Raw genomic sequence first — 16,827 nt, 5'->3', positions numbered from 1 at the left:
CATTAAAATGTAAACATTAAATACGTATTGAAAATATCAATATATTCTGCACAGACTGCAGCGGAAATATTCTCCTTCTAGCTCAAGGTCCAAAGTAGACATTATTATTTTTAAATGAGTTTGAATTTGATCCATTAGTATGAAATTTGTGGCAACACAAAACACACAATTTGGGTGGCACAACTGCCAGTCTTTCTGCATCCTTAAAAACCCATGTGGATAATTACAAGGATTTTGAATTATTTCTGCATCATACGTCCAAATCCTTCACTCCTCTTAGATGATGCCAAAACCAATTCACTCACACAAAAAAACTGGTTTTGTTCATGCCAGCTACGAGTAGCAGATGCATTTTCATGCATAATGTCTGCCTTTCATTCCAATTACAGACATTTGCATATTCAATAAATTTAATTTAAAAAAATCAACGATTTTGTGAACCAGAATACAATTACATACCCTTTGATCCTCAGAGAAGACCCAGAATCCTCAGTTGTATTATGTAAAATATGGATTTCACTCAATCAATTGTACAACATTTCCTAATGTAACTTGGGGTTTATTTACACTTTTTTTGATAGGGGTTCTGCAATTAACAAACAAACCTTAAAATTGTTAACCCCTTAAAATTAAGGACGTTTTTCAATATAGCACTGTATCAAATAATTCGCTCCCCCTCTATATGAACGGCCATTCATTGAGAACACTGATACCCCCAACCCCACCCTCTCCCAAAAACATCAAGGCTCATCATTGGTCCTTTGCTGCTGCTCTTTTCCTTTGCCAACTCCATCAGTAGTCCTCATGCTCGCATTCAGTCTCCACCAAGTTGACAAATGGTCCCCAGGTGACAGGGTGACACTTGTTACTGCTCTGCCTCCCTTTGGCTCCCTTTTGATTTGAAAGGTGATTTCTTTTGCGAAAAGTGAGCTGGTGGTCGGTTTGGGCCGAAACGAAGCTATCATATATAGATTTTTCATGGGTTATGAAACATTGACTTTATTGAATGATAAATATTTGTGAATTCCTGCTCCACATACACTCCACACCAGCATTTAATTTTAATTTTAGAAGTAGAAAATTCACACATTAAATTGCTTTATATCATTTAATTTGACAGCAGGTAAAGTCTGTTTTTGTCTAGCTGGGGCCTTGGTTTTCATTACTTATAAAATAATTGCAAATTTAATTATTATTGAATGTAATATCTCACTTTTCTCCCAGTGAGATTCTGCAATGTGCTTTTTGCCCATTATTGACTTTATCAAAGAAATAAATGTGCCCAGGGCAAACCCATTGATTTTTACTGCACAAACAAAACTATACCCACTCAAAATACACTTTGTGTGTTCTAAAAATAGGTCCACTAAATTGCACATGAATCGCAAACTGTGATTAGGCAGACTTCCATCCAGATTTTTCCTTTCTTTTTCGCGCTTTCCAGTTAAATTCCCTTTAGGAGTCGCGGCGCAAGCAAGTGTTCTAATTCGTATGCACGTCAACAATAAGGCATTGTTTTTCACCGTTTGACTGCTTGTTCACTGATGTGCTCGTACCTACAATTGTTGGCCGAGCACAATGAATCACAACGGGACTGTAACTCTCTCTCCATGTTCCGCTTTTGTTTTTCTACACTGCTGCCATTGCTTTCACGGAAGAATCAACACAGCTGATTGCAAAAGACATATCCAGGTCTTCATCTTTTACACTCAATTTGTCGAGCTGAGTGGCTAAATATATATATTTTGAATAGGGTGTTTAGAGAGTTAGATATTTTCTATTGGAGAAACAAGCTGTGTAGTGTTGTTTGATTTGAAATGGACCTTTTTGGGCCTAGAGACAACTCACTTTCCTGACACATCTTGCTTGTCATAATCACTTAAAGAGCAGCTCAGAACATGGAACAAAGAAAAAGAAACATGAATGAATCATGTTGATGCCATTAACTACAAAGGGAAGTTTCGTTATGTATTTTAATAATATTCATTCTTTCATTTTCCATTACACTTACCATCGCAAGGGTCACAGGGGTGCCGGAGCCTTTGCTGTAACGAAAAAAAGGCCGATAACCAATTTAAACAACCACAGTTAAGTCAAACCCGCCTGGCTTCTGCCCTCATTTACTTCTCCATATTGAATGCCTTGAAGACAACTTGATTGGCTGCATGGAATGTTGCATTAATGAGGTTCAACTACACGAGGGCTAGATCAAAGACTCTTGGAGAAATAGCTGAAAGACATTTTAAAATCTTAATACCCAGATAGTATGCTGCCTTTTCAAAGCAATATTCATCGCCACTTTTTCAGCCTCAGGAAAAGATTAGAAATCCGACGTGACTTTTTTTTATGTATTCTCTAATCAGAAGCAACCCAAAGATTAGTCTAAATATTGACATCTACCTTAAATTATGCGTTAGCATCTAATATATAGTACGTGTAGTTGATATGTATATTTTTTATTCTTCTGCTGGTATTCAAATTACTCTAGTTTTGTGAGTCTTGAATACAAAATGATTGAGTTTTTGGAGGGGGTTAATGTGTTATCCTGAGGTAAGCAGTACAAAATTACCCTTTTGGTGGTTTGAACACTCATTTTCTTGCAATATTAAATAATAAAGGCTAAGAAATTTCAAGGTTTCATTAAATAGTTCTAAAAAAGACGGGTCATTGAGCTAAAAATGGTGAAGAAAAATGTGTCTTTCATGTTATATCGTGGTTTTCTATGGTTGCTTTTTTATTGCGGTCTTGTGTCATTTTGTCACAAGGGGAGTGAACACACAGCTGAACTCAGGTTGAGGAGAAAGGTTTATTGACCTGGAGATGAGCACAGGCCACCTCAAGAAAACAACCCAAAACATCTGTTTCTAAAAAAGTGGACAGGTCAGGAAACTCGGAAACCTCAAACAAAGAAGTTCGCCATGTCTTAGCTTCCAACATTGATGCACTGGCAATAGACACTAACACAAAGGAGTATTTAAGGGCTGGGCTATTTACACACAAGTTTAGACACTCAGTTACCTGCAATAGTATAAAAACAGGCTTGGATGAGGGTCAGAGGGGGTCATAATGTCAGAAAGACAAAATCTAAACTTCCTGACTGAGTGAGTCATTCAAATCTTTTCACCAAAGACTTGACAATTGTTAACAATAGGTTTCTTTCACAACTTGGAACTTAAACAGAACACATTTTGAAGAGTCCTTGTTCCTGAGTGCTGATTTGGATCTTGCTTATCTGCAGCATTAAACAACTTCTTCCACTCTGCAGGCATAGAAATCCACATGCAAATTTAAGACCAATTATTCACAACCTTTAGATAAAAGCAAGCTCAATAACGGACTAACACAAAGAGAGCCATAAATATCTCTGCCTGTAGTTAGACTTTTGCAAAAGGGAGGAATTATAGTAAAACACTGCATTTACTAAGAAAGACAATCAAGGACTTGGTGTACTTTTTCAGAATTTGGTCTGCAGTTCTTTGTATAGAATGGGGATTTTATGTTATTTTCTTGCTGCCTTGGGTCGAATTGATCTTCTGCTTCTTCCTTTGTACAATAAACTTTCATAGTGCTGTGTGATATAGAAAACATCTCCTACATAGATATGTCAGATCATTATAGCTATTTAATAGTTTCAGTTTCCTCGCTGACTTTATTTGACTGAACTGCTACAAATGTTACATATTCTTTTGAATTCATAATTATAAGTTAAGTTGTGTGTTTATGTGCGTGTTGGAAAACAAATAAAGACCGCTTTGGTGATATAAATCATCATACAGTTCAGCACTACACGTTCACATATAATTGATTCAATTGTTAGGTAAATGATTTTAGACTATAGTAATTTTAGCCGCTAGTGCAGTGAATGCTATCAAATATTTGTACTGAATGATTTAAAGCACATTAAGTAGTCCGTGTCAGGCCTAAAAATAACTTCAATCAAGAATCTAACACATTGTTTTTTTTCTCTTAGGAGACATGAACCTATTAATCAACAAAATACTAACATCATTCATGTATGATGTTTCTTGAGATTATTGCTTTGACTTCAATCGTTTCATTTTGATGAAATCTGGATTAGTTTCCCTCATAGGATTAGACCAAAGATCGTATCACAATCTTGACGTGGAAAAAGTCGTACTGCATAGGACACATATCATTCGTTTTGAGCCAAAGGTAATAAAAATACAACTTTACAGCAAAATTTTTCATAAAACACATCTCTGTTCTTGGACAGATTTAGTATGTGAAGCATAAATCTTGCTGTATGGCCAGTTCTGGAAAATGAAGATACCGTTTTTAACGGTTTCTTTGTAAGAAATATATCTGGTATACCTTATCAGCCAAAACATAGTTTATGCTGAGAGTGTGAGGTTTAGTACCTCTTTCAGAATAGTGTTTCTACTTTATGCATATTGGTCTTGACTTGTGTAATTTTGATACATCTCCATTTTACCAGATACCCTGTTTGCAAAACATATTCTCAAATAGTTCCAGCAGAGGTTTTAAATAGAGTTTTTATTCACTTACACTTAAATCTTGCTCCCAGCAAGTAAATCTGTGTTTAAGCCTTTTTTGGAGACCTACCAAAAGTAACTAGTGGCATTAGAAAATACCACTCTATTTATATGCATGCAATGTTTACAAATGGTAAAATAAACTGAAACACTAACCATTTCTGTTTTCTGTTACAAATTGCTCGGACAGAAATTTGTCAATAGTCCATCAGTCATAATGCATGTGGCAACACGTAATGCATCAAGGGGAGGTTGGCGGGAGGCTTCTGGATAAGATGTCATTTAAGTGTAGCCATGATTTGGCAGGAAACGGTAGTTTTGCGCCTCTGCAGTTGCGTGATACTGGGATGATGTGTTAAATATTAAAATACATTTATATTCATTTCAAATCGGAATAATCAATCAATATGCTCTTTGGGCCAGAACTCCGAATAAGAACTGAGTTCTAACTAAGTCTGTTTGTATAGAATTATGAATTCATTAGCAACAATTCATGACAAAAATTGTGTTCATGTATTTTTTTAAAGTATAATAGTACAGGTTTATGGCGCCTTAAAATATATTGCCAAACCGAACCGTTTCAAGTATAACACTATGGGATTGGTTACACTGCATTGACAAAGTGCTGTTGGGATAACTAGTTTGTGTGTATATGAGATTTAGTTTCTACAAGTCCTTGTCCTTGTTGTGAAGATACTACACTTTTTTTGCACCATCCCCCTTTTTCTCTAAATTCCACTGCAAATGTTGAGGGAAATTTTTGGTCCAAGAGTGGAGTAGCTATTCGCTGCCGCTGGTGCAGATTAATCTTTATTGTATTTATGGAATGTAAATTTAGACTCGCAGGCTGTTTGGATTGATAGAAATGACTGAATGGTAAATCTGCAGCGTTACAGTTGAGAGAGACTAATATGATACCCTAGAATGTGTCATTAACTTTAATACCTAGGATATAGGCGGCCCGGCGGCGCAAGTGGTTAGCACGTCAACCTCACAGTTTTGGGGTCCTGGGTTCAAATCCAGGTCGGTCAACTTGTGTGGAGTTTGCATGTTCTTTTGTGTCTTGTGTGGGTTTCCTCCGGTTACTCTGGTTTCCTCCCACATTCCAAAAACTTGTATTGTGTGCTGATTGGACACTCTAAATTGCCCCCAGGTATGGGTGTGAGTGTGCATGGTTGTCCGTCTCCTTGTGCACTGCGATCGGTTGGCCGATTCAGGATGTCCCCTGCCTCTGGCCCGGAGTCAGCTGGGATAGTCAGCGACCCTAATGAGGATAAAGCAGTTTAGAAGATGAATGAATGAATGATTTTACGACATGTACAAAGAAGTAGACACCACATCAGTCTCTCTAGCAAGACCAGGTTCCAATAGCACTTGACCAATCAGACATCTTTGGTGAAACAATACAATCACCAACATATAGTTACAGTAAAATAAAAAGTTAAGCAACTGGGGTGTAGTAATGGCATTGTCATTTCTGTAATTTGTGAAGTGGGTTTGTCTAATAAATATTAGGAACGGTAGGGACACCCACTACGTCTTAACTAATTGGATTCCATTGATGGTGATAGAAGTCCAAGCACTGTCAGCCCTTTCATGGCACAAAACATTATCATTCGCTACCAGACCACTGAGTTAAAATGTTGAAATACTGTTCATCATGCTTTTTTTTTTCATTCTTGCTTGAGGATGCTCTTAAAGACTATATTGCATTTTCATTTTCTACTAGTTCTTATTTATGTCATGCCTACAAACAGTACTGATTGAAAGCTAATGTTTAGTGGCATAAATAAAATGTTTGTGTTGGTTGAGAAACACCAACAGTAATGTACCACATGTCCATCACCTGATGTGGTGTGCGAATGTAGGGTTTAAACAAGTATGCACTCAATTTGTATGTGGATAAGAGCATTTGCAAAGCAGGATGTTGGCTGGCAGGTCTTCCACCAGGATTGTATATAGATTGATTGAATCACCATTTTCTTCTTTTTTTAGCACACTTATGTACTGCAGCGTGACAGAATCCTAGACGTACACATTAGCGTCCCATCTAACAGTCAGAGATGTTGCGAAGGTCATTTAGGCTGGAGTTGAACTAGAGAAACATTTATTATACATCCATTTCTGTACTGCTTCACTCTTCATTAGGTTGCAGGGAGCTTTGTTAGCGTACTTGAGAGCTCGGGTTCACTCTGGACTAATTCACTCACCATAATAGTAATACCATATGTGTTCACCACCTTGATTTATTATAAATGATGATAGTGATTAATATATACTTCACTTTAATTCTGGTCATGCATAATCCTCATATCACCTAGCAGTAATTGCTTCATCACCATCAGTCTTTTTTTTTTTTTAAATAAAAATGGTCAACTGTTGTTTTCCTTTCAACCAGATGATAACATGAAATCGCAATGATTAGTTTTGAACTGAAGCAAAAGGCAACAAATAAGCTCTGTCAGTTCTGCTTTGGTTAAAAAAAGGAGTATACACAGTGCAGCAAATATAATGAATGTCTGAGAGATGTAGTCTGTGACAAGGAAAGAGTAGCTGAACCACTAATAATTAGGCTTTTTTTGTCTCAGGTGGGACTGCGGATCTCAGGTTGCCTTGCCAGTTGTCATTGGAATAGAAAAATATGCAGTGTTTATAGTGGGATGAATAATAACTTGATCCATGTCAGAGTTTTACAAGCATTACAACAATATAGAATTTGCCTTTGGAAAGAATAATGTTACAAAGATGTCTAGCGAGAGAACTCGTTTTCTAGGGTGTGGTTTACTCTATAAATTGAAACATAGCAGTTAGCAGTGATGATCATTCAGAGCGTCTGCGGTTTAAACCTTCCATTTCCTGCCAGACTAATACATTTATTAAGTTTGTTTAATTAAAATGGTCTATAGTATTATTGAGCTGCCTCAGTGTGCAGTTTTACGGCTTCCACAACTACCAAAAGCCTTGGATGAATCATATGTCTTTATTGTCCCTCAGGAGACATGCTGAAATGACTTACCAGTAGCAGCAAACAAAGCAATATGAAAGCCTGCATAACATATTCACCCATATTGTTTTATGTCTTTCAAGGGCAGTGAAGCCAGACAGCAATGCATGCTTCAGAATAATCTGTCCAATTCTGTGTCACTGCTGAATGTGATCCCCCAGATGGAAAGCAGCCAGAAATACCATTCTCAATTTATATTGCACTTTTGTCAGGATAAAATAGGATTGGATGTACAGCTTCATTTGGGAATGCGGTTGCCTATTTGTTCTGAAATGTGGTTACCACTGAGTAGTCTGGTAATCCATAAAAAGAATCTAATTCCTGCAATTTGTTAGAGAATTTTTCTAAATTTACTTTATGAAATTTCTATGGGCAGTCTCAAAGACGTTCCTAGTCTAAATTGCATTTGTAGGTTGGTTTTGTAGACATTGGTTTGTCCAATTTTTTTTCTAATCTGATTTGAATATAATCTAATTTATTTATGTCATGATTTCAATCATTGCAAGCAACTGAACATGTTATGCTTAGTGGGAGACTACAGAACATATAACTATACAGAAAACAGACCAACAAAGGAAAAATCACATCAATAGATATAGGGACGTAATGAGGCATGCTTATTTGCATTAAGTCTAAAACGTCAATATGGGATTATGCTTAATGGATCAAATGTGTTGCACATTAATGCTGTTTCTTGCCTCATTAATTAAAAAATGAATTTAAAGAAAATTAATTCAATGGTTTTGAGCTTGGGGAAAAATAACTATCATAAAAGTCCAACTTGACAAATAAAAAATCAAGATCACTACATCAACACCTTTATTTAATAACCAATTATATGATAGTAAAAAATACGTATTTCATCAAACCCCATAAGCCAAATGAATAAACTAAAAATACATAAACTCTAGAAAATGAAAGTAACCAGTATTAGTTTATGCCTGCTGTTTCTGGTAAATCTGTCCACTGCATGCCACTGGCTCAACATTAATTGGAGTCATGGCAGATGGCTCCCAGCCATTCCCAGTTAAATTTATATCTGACAAAGCTAGGAAGTCTAATTTTTCCAATGGCAGGGATTGAATTAACTCTATAACATGCAATTATTCTTTCTCGGCACCTCATTGGAAAGCAACTGAACATGTACTGTACAATTTGTAGCCTTTGAAAGAAAAACAGATATGCGTACTGTCCTGTTTTATCTTTTGGGTGACACTTGCACAAAATTAATGAGAATAATTACACATCAGTATCAGTTAGTTTGACTCTCTTCACACTTTACAATTACCATGCACACATACAATTTCTCTCTGTCACTCTCATGGTCAAGTGGGTCACTTGCAAAGACTTTAAGTTGCTATTTGTTAAGGAATAATATACCCAATCAATGATGAGTGAAAACATGTTTCATTTAGTTTACCTCGCAAACCTATGAGACAACTAGCCCTTTCAATGTGGGAAAACATTTTCATCAATTGGAAAGTGCTTCGACAGACATGGAAAGCCTTAACATAGAGGAAGCAAGGTGCATCAAACGAATTGCGTTGGATAGCAGCTGGTGAGTGTAGCTGAAGCTGTTGTTTTTCTAGCCTTCACAATCCTTCGTCTGCTCGCGTGCAGCGAAATGAGGTGTGCGGTAGAAATATTGACAAGCTTGTCAACTCGAGAAGGGATTTGAGCAGAGTGGCACTGAGGAGATGATACTGTCAGGGTTATATCGGCTCACTTAGCACACAACATTACAACCCCCCTCGGGGATGATGAATTTGCATGCCAGTGGACGCTGCCTGCTCGAGTGGCCTGACAACAGTCAAAGTTTCCAGGCAAATTCTGTTTCTGGAGTGCAATGAGCTGAGTCCAACTTATGTGCTCGTCCAGGCCGGGTATCATTTCAGGTGCTTTGAATTAATCAGTGGGCCAATCACCTGTGAGCCCCTGCTCTGTTAGAGAAATCCTTTTTTATGTGGTGGGAAAGAAAGCGTTCTGGCTGTTAAGTCAGCCCAGAGTGCCATCATATCTTTTAACAGAAATGGACTAAAACATTCTATGCTCCCAATATTTCTTAAATTCAATGCGAAAATATTTTTTAACCAGCCTACCATGTATGTGTTTTGGATCGGGAAGGAAACCAGAGTACCCAGAGAAAACCCACGCAACCCCGGGGAAAACACGCAAACTCCACACAGGAAGGTTCGAACCCACCGGGGATTGAACCCTCGATCTCACAAGTTTACGATAAACAACCCTTGCCAATTCTATTCTTGGCTTTCAGCTTGGCTCCTTACTTGGAATATTTAGCGAGTGAGGAGGATGTTTCTAAATTTCACTGTATATGCAAATACTTGAAAACACAATCTAACACTGTCAATGGCAGTGAATACATTAATGATTTTGATTGACAGGCATGTTACATTTAGACTGACGCAACCCTCCATTTGCAGCGGTACCACTTCTTTCTTCATCCTCTGATCGCGCGTTGTATTTTCTAGGCCCAGCGGGGGCTGTCATGGTCCAGTGACCCATGCCAGGTACCACATGGTATCATGATTTAGGTGCTCCACGCCTGGCTGACCTGCCAAGTGCATGTGTGAGAGGCCTAGCCCGATCAATTGTCTCTATTCGTCTGCAACTTGGCATGTAGTTGTATCCTTGCAGGCTTACGGTCAGGAATGTGCACTGGTATTTACGTGGACAGGGCAGCGGTGAAGTGAGATTGAGAGCTTGTTCCGTAGAGAAGCGGTAGTGGTGGGATAAAATGCCACAGTTTTGGCAGGTTGTCTTTCAGTATAGCTGGCAAACACTATCTACGTGAGGCACAGAGAGGCACACCAGGCGAGATGAATAACATTTTAATGTTGTGTTGGAGAATGCTATTTTAAGCGGAACAATCATAAACATTGACAAAACAGGTAAAAAAACAAAGTTGTCTGTATGTAGCATTCATCTTCTGTACCGCATATCATTGTAGGTGTTGTGGGGGTTGCTGGAGCCTATCCCAGCTTAGTCAGTCAGCCGTAGGGCACACCGAGAGTTAAACGGCCATTGGCACCCACATTCATGCCGCCACTAGTGGAAATTGAGCTCGCCCCTGCCGGCACTGAAGTCAGGCCAGTGAACCACTACACCATGAGGTGGTGAAATTAAAATATTTACTACTTACTAATATCTTAATTTATAAAATTCCTTGTTTTCAAGTAACTACTGGTTTGTTTGACATATCTCTACTTGGTCAATTTGTTCACACATGCTGCAAATTGCCTCCCTAGTTAATCTCTGAGGTCTAACTGTCATCATCAAATTACATGAGAATTAGCTTGGTGAGGTAATATTGTTGTTATGTGTCAACCCCTTGCGGTTTCCTTCCAATTGGACCACAATAAGCACCTGGTGTAAGAATTAGACAACTACTGTTGGCAGTAGAACTACTGTTCTTCTGCACATAGAGTTTTGAGTGTGGGTTGGAAATTCTCAGTGCTCAAGATTATAATTATAACCTTAGCCTGTATTCCTCTCTTAATTTAATGACACATCTTTTGAAGATTTGAACTCCTAAATGTATTTTTTTCATAGGCCTGGATGATATGACAAAAATTGTTATCATGATAAGAAATGAAAATCAGTCGGTATCGAATTATCAGGATAACTATCACATCTTTTGTCTTTCAAAATAGAAGCTTCAAACTTCTGTGAATATAAACTTGACCCAAATTAACAAGTTTTAGATTTTTGCAATGTTTTCAGAACATTTGCATAAGTACAGAAAAAGTACATGCCAGCGAGACTTCACTTGAATCTTTTAGTGGATAGGCTCAGTGTTGTCCTGAATCTCATAATCGCTCATTTTGGCTGTGTTGTGAATTTGAAACTTAAACATCTTAATTGCAAGTTACATTGCAAGTTGCTGTAAATCTCACAGGGAAAAGAAATGAAGATTTTTGGTGTATTTCTGACCGTGTTCTGTTGTTCAGTATGCTTTTTTTGTGGAAAATTTGAATTTACAGTCAGGAGAATGATGAAGATGAAAGACCAATTGAGTGTGCCACCCAACTTTCACCTTTTAATGCCTTCTAAAAATGGCTTCCTGATAGAGATACGAGGGAGAGATCCAAATTTATATTCTCTATAGCTAGAAACCGCAACGTTTGCATTTTTATCAGCGTAGCAGTAAGTGAATCTGGATTATATATATCCCACACACTGTAAATTATTTATAATGGTTGGTTCATGCTAGTAAAACACTTGTAAAAATGTTATTTTACGCATGTGTAAATTATATTTGGACTTTTTGACGATATTCAGTATGCCTTGTCACAAAATGAATGACAACTGTGACGGCTAGAAGGAGAAAAAATACGCCAGGTGGCCTGGGTGCTGTGATTACATTGCCGGGACAAGACATGTAATGACCTCCATTGCTGAACATCTGCCAATGTTCGTTCACCACCGTAGTACACACAGACAGACCACGTGAAATTATTCCAACTTGCACAATGTGTTCTGTGTCTGGCAAGGCGAGGATGGGCAAATGCTGGCAATATGCCATTCCACTTAAATGTATCCAAATCTGCCTAAATGTCTTCTTACTAAGCAATGGACCAAGTATGAAAAAATAAATAATAATAATCCGCTTCTAAAAAAAATGTCTGGTAATGTAGTTACATAAGGCATCATCCTCTATTTCTCTGAAGCCGTTTTGTAAAATGTGTGCACATTTCGTTAATTATAAGAATAAAACTAACAAATGTTGCTTGTCTTTCACAACTGATTGTCATGCACATTGATTGCTCTCTTTCTTATAGAGGCTGCTTGAAAAAAAACATCTGTCATGTCAGTCATTCTGGTAAACAAGGCTATTTTTTTCTATCCTTAACTTGTGATAATCAAATCATACCTAGAAAAAGAAACAAAGTTAAATAACACTCAATTTTGCATTTCCATTCTTGAAACAAGATTACAGATGACCAATTCTTGCAACAAATTTCTTTCCTTTCATTTCCTCCCACTAAGTAGTTTGTGTGCAAAAAAAGGCATTTTTTGGTGTTCTTCTTGTGTATGCTGCTTTTTGCCAAATTGATCTGAATGGTGGCAAAAAGCAGTCAAGTGCAGATCAGTTATAGTATTTTGATACACTTTGAAATTAAACCTGGAAAGGTTGTTGGATATAATCTCTCTATTCAAATTAATTATTCAAAAGTTTGGAATCTGCAGTACAACTGTCAAGTTTGGCAGCATTTTAACATGCACTTTGTCCCGTATCCCTTCAAATAATTAAAGAAGTAATTCAAAATAGATATAGCACAAGGATGCCAAAAGGTAACGTGTTGTTAATATAAAAATAGCTCATGGTTGTTCATCTCTTGACCCACATCCTGTGTGGCTCAGTATGTGGGGAGCTCTTATCAGAGGCTTGCATATAATTAATTCTGATATTTCAAGCTGTCTTTCCTAAAGCTTAAGTTACAGTGAGGCTTCTCTTGCTGCAGCAGCAGGAAATGTTGCCAACAGTAAGACAACCCTCAGGAGAGTGCACTGACATCCCTCCAATCCACTTACAAAAGTACATAGTGAGGCCCAGCCTATTAGCATAAACAGAACCTCTTTGACAGTAATTCCACAGAGACGACCGAGAGGCTGTGCTCCTCAATTTACTGTACTTATTGGAAAATGGCACTGTCGTGACATTAAATGGTAGCACAAAATGATATTTGGACTTTGTTTTGCAGACTTCGGTGGGTGGCCAACAGGAAGGACACCTGGAAGGCTGTGTGCCCGGCTTTCAGGTTAAACATTACCAGCTTGCAAACAAGAGAATTTTTCAGAGAGGTCTGCCACTTCTACAAGGTCAGTGAAATTAACTCTTTTCCATTATTACGTTCCACAAAGCTTGCATAATAGAGAGTCAAATCCATGAGGGCCTTCTAAAACTAAATCAAGTTTGCATCACCTTAGTATAACTATTCAACCTCGCTAACTTTCTCGCACTTACCCATCTGGAGAGTTGGCTTAATGAAGGCAGTCTAAGCAGAATTCAACCTGTGGCTATATATTTATCACCATGATTGCAAATTTTGCTCAAAATTCAATGATAGAAGACTGTGGTTGGTGATGAATGGGTCATACACATACAGTGATCATTACTGTATGTACAGGGACAGAACATCATTTATCACAACGACCCCATTACTGAGTAATCAATTCAGCCAATGGCCTCTAATGATAAAGAGAGATGTTTGAGATTACTTGTATGTGCGGCAGTCTCCTACGTGAATTCTCTCTCCTTTGGCGTCCCCTCCCCAAAGGCTCAAGAATTTCAAATGTGAACACATTATAGGTTTAGTATTCTAGCAGTGACTGGCATTATCTAAGCGGCCGTTTACACAGAGACGCTGTGACAGCAATCCAGAACAATTGGGTGGCGGATCGGCCTCTCGTTCTGACGGCAAATGCAAAGACGTTAGCTTTCGAAAGCGGTAATAAGTCGATTGCGGAGCATGCTGCATAGCCTTTCAAACAGAAACCACAGCCAATACGATGTTATCACCACATGCGATACAACTCGTCTTGTGTTTCTTACAACTTGTGGTCACATTGTTTTGTATATTATTACATAAGCCGAATGTTTTGGAAGAAGCATTCAATAATTGAAAAAAAAATATTAACCCTTAATGCGGAAACACCATAGTAGCTTTGATCATAAGACTTTTTGGAGAAACACTACTTCCAGCGATCTCCTCTCTGCTTGGCTGCCACGGCATTCTCAACACTCGCCAAGCTAAATTTTGATATGGCTACCTCACCTCTCACGAGTTGGCCTCGACTCATTCTCGCGCCGCTTACAGTTCATTTTCCTCCATGGTAGCACATGCTGACTTTCCACAGCCTTACAAATCACTTTTCACATGAAAAGAAAATCCACTTTTGAAAGCTGGCGGTCGGGCACGGAGATTAGTTGATGGTGCAATGTTGAATAATTTGAATAAATAAATAAAAAATGACGAGGGGAGTTTTTAATGTTAAGCTATAGTTTTTGGTGTCTCCTTCCCCGGAGCCTCATTAATGATGAACCAATTTGGAAGTCTTAAATTATATATTAAAGCAACATGGATACTTGTACAGTTAGATTTCCGTGGCTACCAGTTGATGTTTTGTAGTCCAGTTTACTAAAAACATTCCACAATAAGTATTTTTATGATGAGGCATTGACTTTTGCAGCCATAGTATGGAAGGTGTTTATATTGTTTTCTCTCTGTCAAAACAACAATGATTCATTTCTTAGGGAACAAATTTTCATGTGCCTCATTTTTAGTGTGTGATTATAAATAATATTAATACCTTCTTGAAGTGCAATTGAATGCTACTACGGCACAGGATGTTTTGCCCCTCTACGTCATACCTTGTCACACCAACCAATACTGATTGGCCTCGGGCTTTTTCCAGCAGTTGTTTTTCTTTGGCGAGAGCGTTTCCTACCGACACAGTGAAAAGGAATTCTTCCAACTCCAATCTTTTCCAGCCACCTTTTTAAACTTTATTTTGTTTGATTTTAGTCACCCAGTGAAGCGTTTTGTCATCTGGAGGCTCAGCGGAGCATGTAGTAGGAGACAGAGCTCAGTTCCGCTTTAGTGCTCTGCTGTGGGACGACAGAGTGGTTCCATTACCTGGAATATGTTTCTGTCAGCAGAAACACCTCCCAATTCGGTGGTCCTTCTGCTCACAGGCTTTAGACAGAACCATATATATGCCTGCACATGTATGAACACACTGCTTAGTACATAATTTTACATACTCTGCTATTAATAACAACAACACTTAAATAAGTATTACTCGACTGATGAGAATTGAAGACAATAGCAGCAAATGTATTCTTGTAAGAAGTTACAAAACCCATATTCACCCAGAGATACAAAATATCTGCATTAATAGTCATTTTTGAAATGAGAAAAGTGATGGCGCAATTAAAAGCATTCACTTTATGAAAATACATTCTCAGAGCACATTTATCTCATTTTACGTTGCCAACAGCCGTTTTGTTGAATGTGAAATAAATAAAGAAGCAGCGAGTGTTTGCGGGATTTGTTGTAAATGCCAGAGGCTACAGCCCGGCCCGGTGACACATGCAGATTTATGGAAATTCAGCTCAGGTTTTTCCCATCTAATGTAGACCTCAAGATATAATTACTAGTGGTGAGTGGTATACCTGTTGGCACAGACTTGAGTTCAAGGATATCCATCTTGGCTATTGGCCGTGTATGTAAACATATATACCATGCATTTGCATACAATATGCAAACATTCCCTCTTGAGTCTCTCTCTGATTTTTTTTCATTCTTCTTTCAATATGTTTGCTAAAGTTCAAAAGTATAATGGCCAGGATCCCTCGACTTTTTAACTCCAAAAGTAAAGGCAAAGTTAAGTCCCCAATTAATCAATGCAATTAGTAAGCCCAAAGACAAATAATAATAATTAAATTGAAATAGGCATTGGTTGTATACAGCTCATACCTATAGCAAGTGTCATTGTGATCCACAAATAAGGAAGTAGCAATTTCCGTTTAAGGGAGGCCCGGTAGCTGAGTGGTTAGCGCATCTGTCTCACAGTTCTGAGATTCAGGGTTCGATCCCAGATCCGTCCGGACCTTCCTGTCTGGAGTTTGGATGTTTTCCCTGGGCTTACGTGGGTTTTCTCCAGGTATTCCGGTTTCCTCACATATCCTTAAAATATGCCGGGTAGGCTGGTTGAACACTCTGAATTTCCCCTAGGTATGAGTGTGAGCAATAATGGTTGTCCATCTCCACGTGCCCTGCGATTGCCTGGCCACCAGTTCAGGGTGTCCCCTGCATGGTCCCCAATGTTAGTTGGGATAGGCCCCAGCACCCCCTGTTACCCTTGTCAGGATAAGCAGTATAGAAAATTAATACATTTCCATTCAGCAATGAATAAATCTGATTAAACAGACCATTGACGGACCTCCTTTGTTATATTCAAATCCTCAGATAGGTTTGATGTACAACTGATGCACAACTCAAACAGGCTCTTAATGTGCAAAAGCTATGTATCGGTAAAGTTGACCTTTTGAGAATCCTTTGGTATTTCATCAGCAGCTAAACATTGCAACAATGTGACAGTCCCATGTATTCTGAAATATAAAATACACCTTTATGCTTTTTTTCCCTCTAAAGAATTGGATGCTGTCATTGAAACATTTCAAAGGCTACATTTTTCAAGTGTGCTTTCAAAAACATCTCTGTCATAACGCGTTGTGAAAGCCAAGCAGAGTGCCATATAGATGAGTTTGTCACTTGGGTTTTC

General features: G+C 38.2%; 1 protein-coding gene across 1 annotated transcript in view; it reads left to right on the top strand.

Moving 5' to 3' along the window:
* cdh13 (cadherin 13, H-cadherin (heart)) overlaps positions 1-16,827 on the top strand; it is a 155,483-nt gene that overhangs the window by 31,917 nt on the left and 106,739 nt on the right. Inside the window, exon 2 of the mRNA XM_077596184.1 lies at positions 13,242-13,359. Within this exon, the coding sequence (XP_077452310.1) occupies positions 13,242-13,359 (118 nt within the window). The remainder of the gene's footprint in view (positions 1-13,241; positions 13,360-16,827) is intronic.

This window comes from Stigmatopora argus, chromosome 3 (assembly GCF_051989625.1).
Source record: "Stigmatopora argus isolate UIUO_Sarg chromosome 3, RoL_Sarg_1.0, whole genome shotgun sequence".
Taxonomy (NCBI): Eukaryota; Metazoa; Chordata; class Actinopteri; order Syngnathiformes; family Syngnathidae; genus Stigmatopora; species Stigmatopora argus.
The sequence above is the reverse complement of the archived record's forward strand: the minus strand, read 5'-3'. Positions and strand labels throughout refer to the sequence as shown.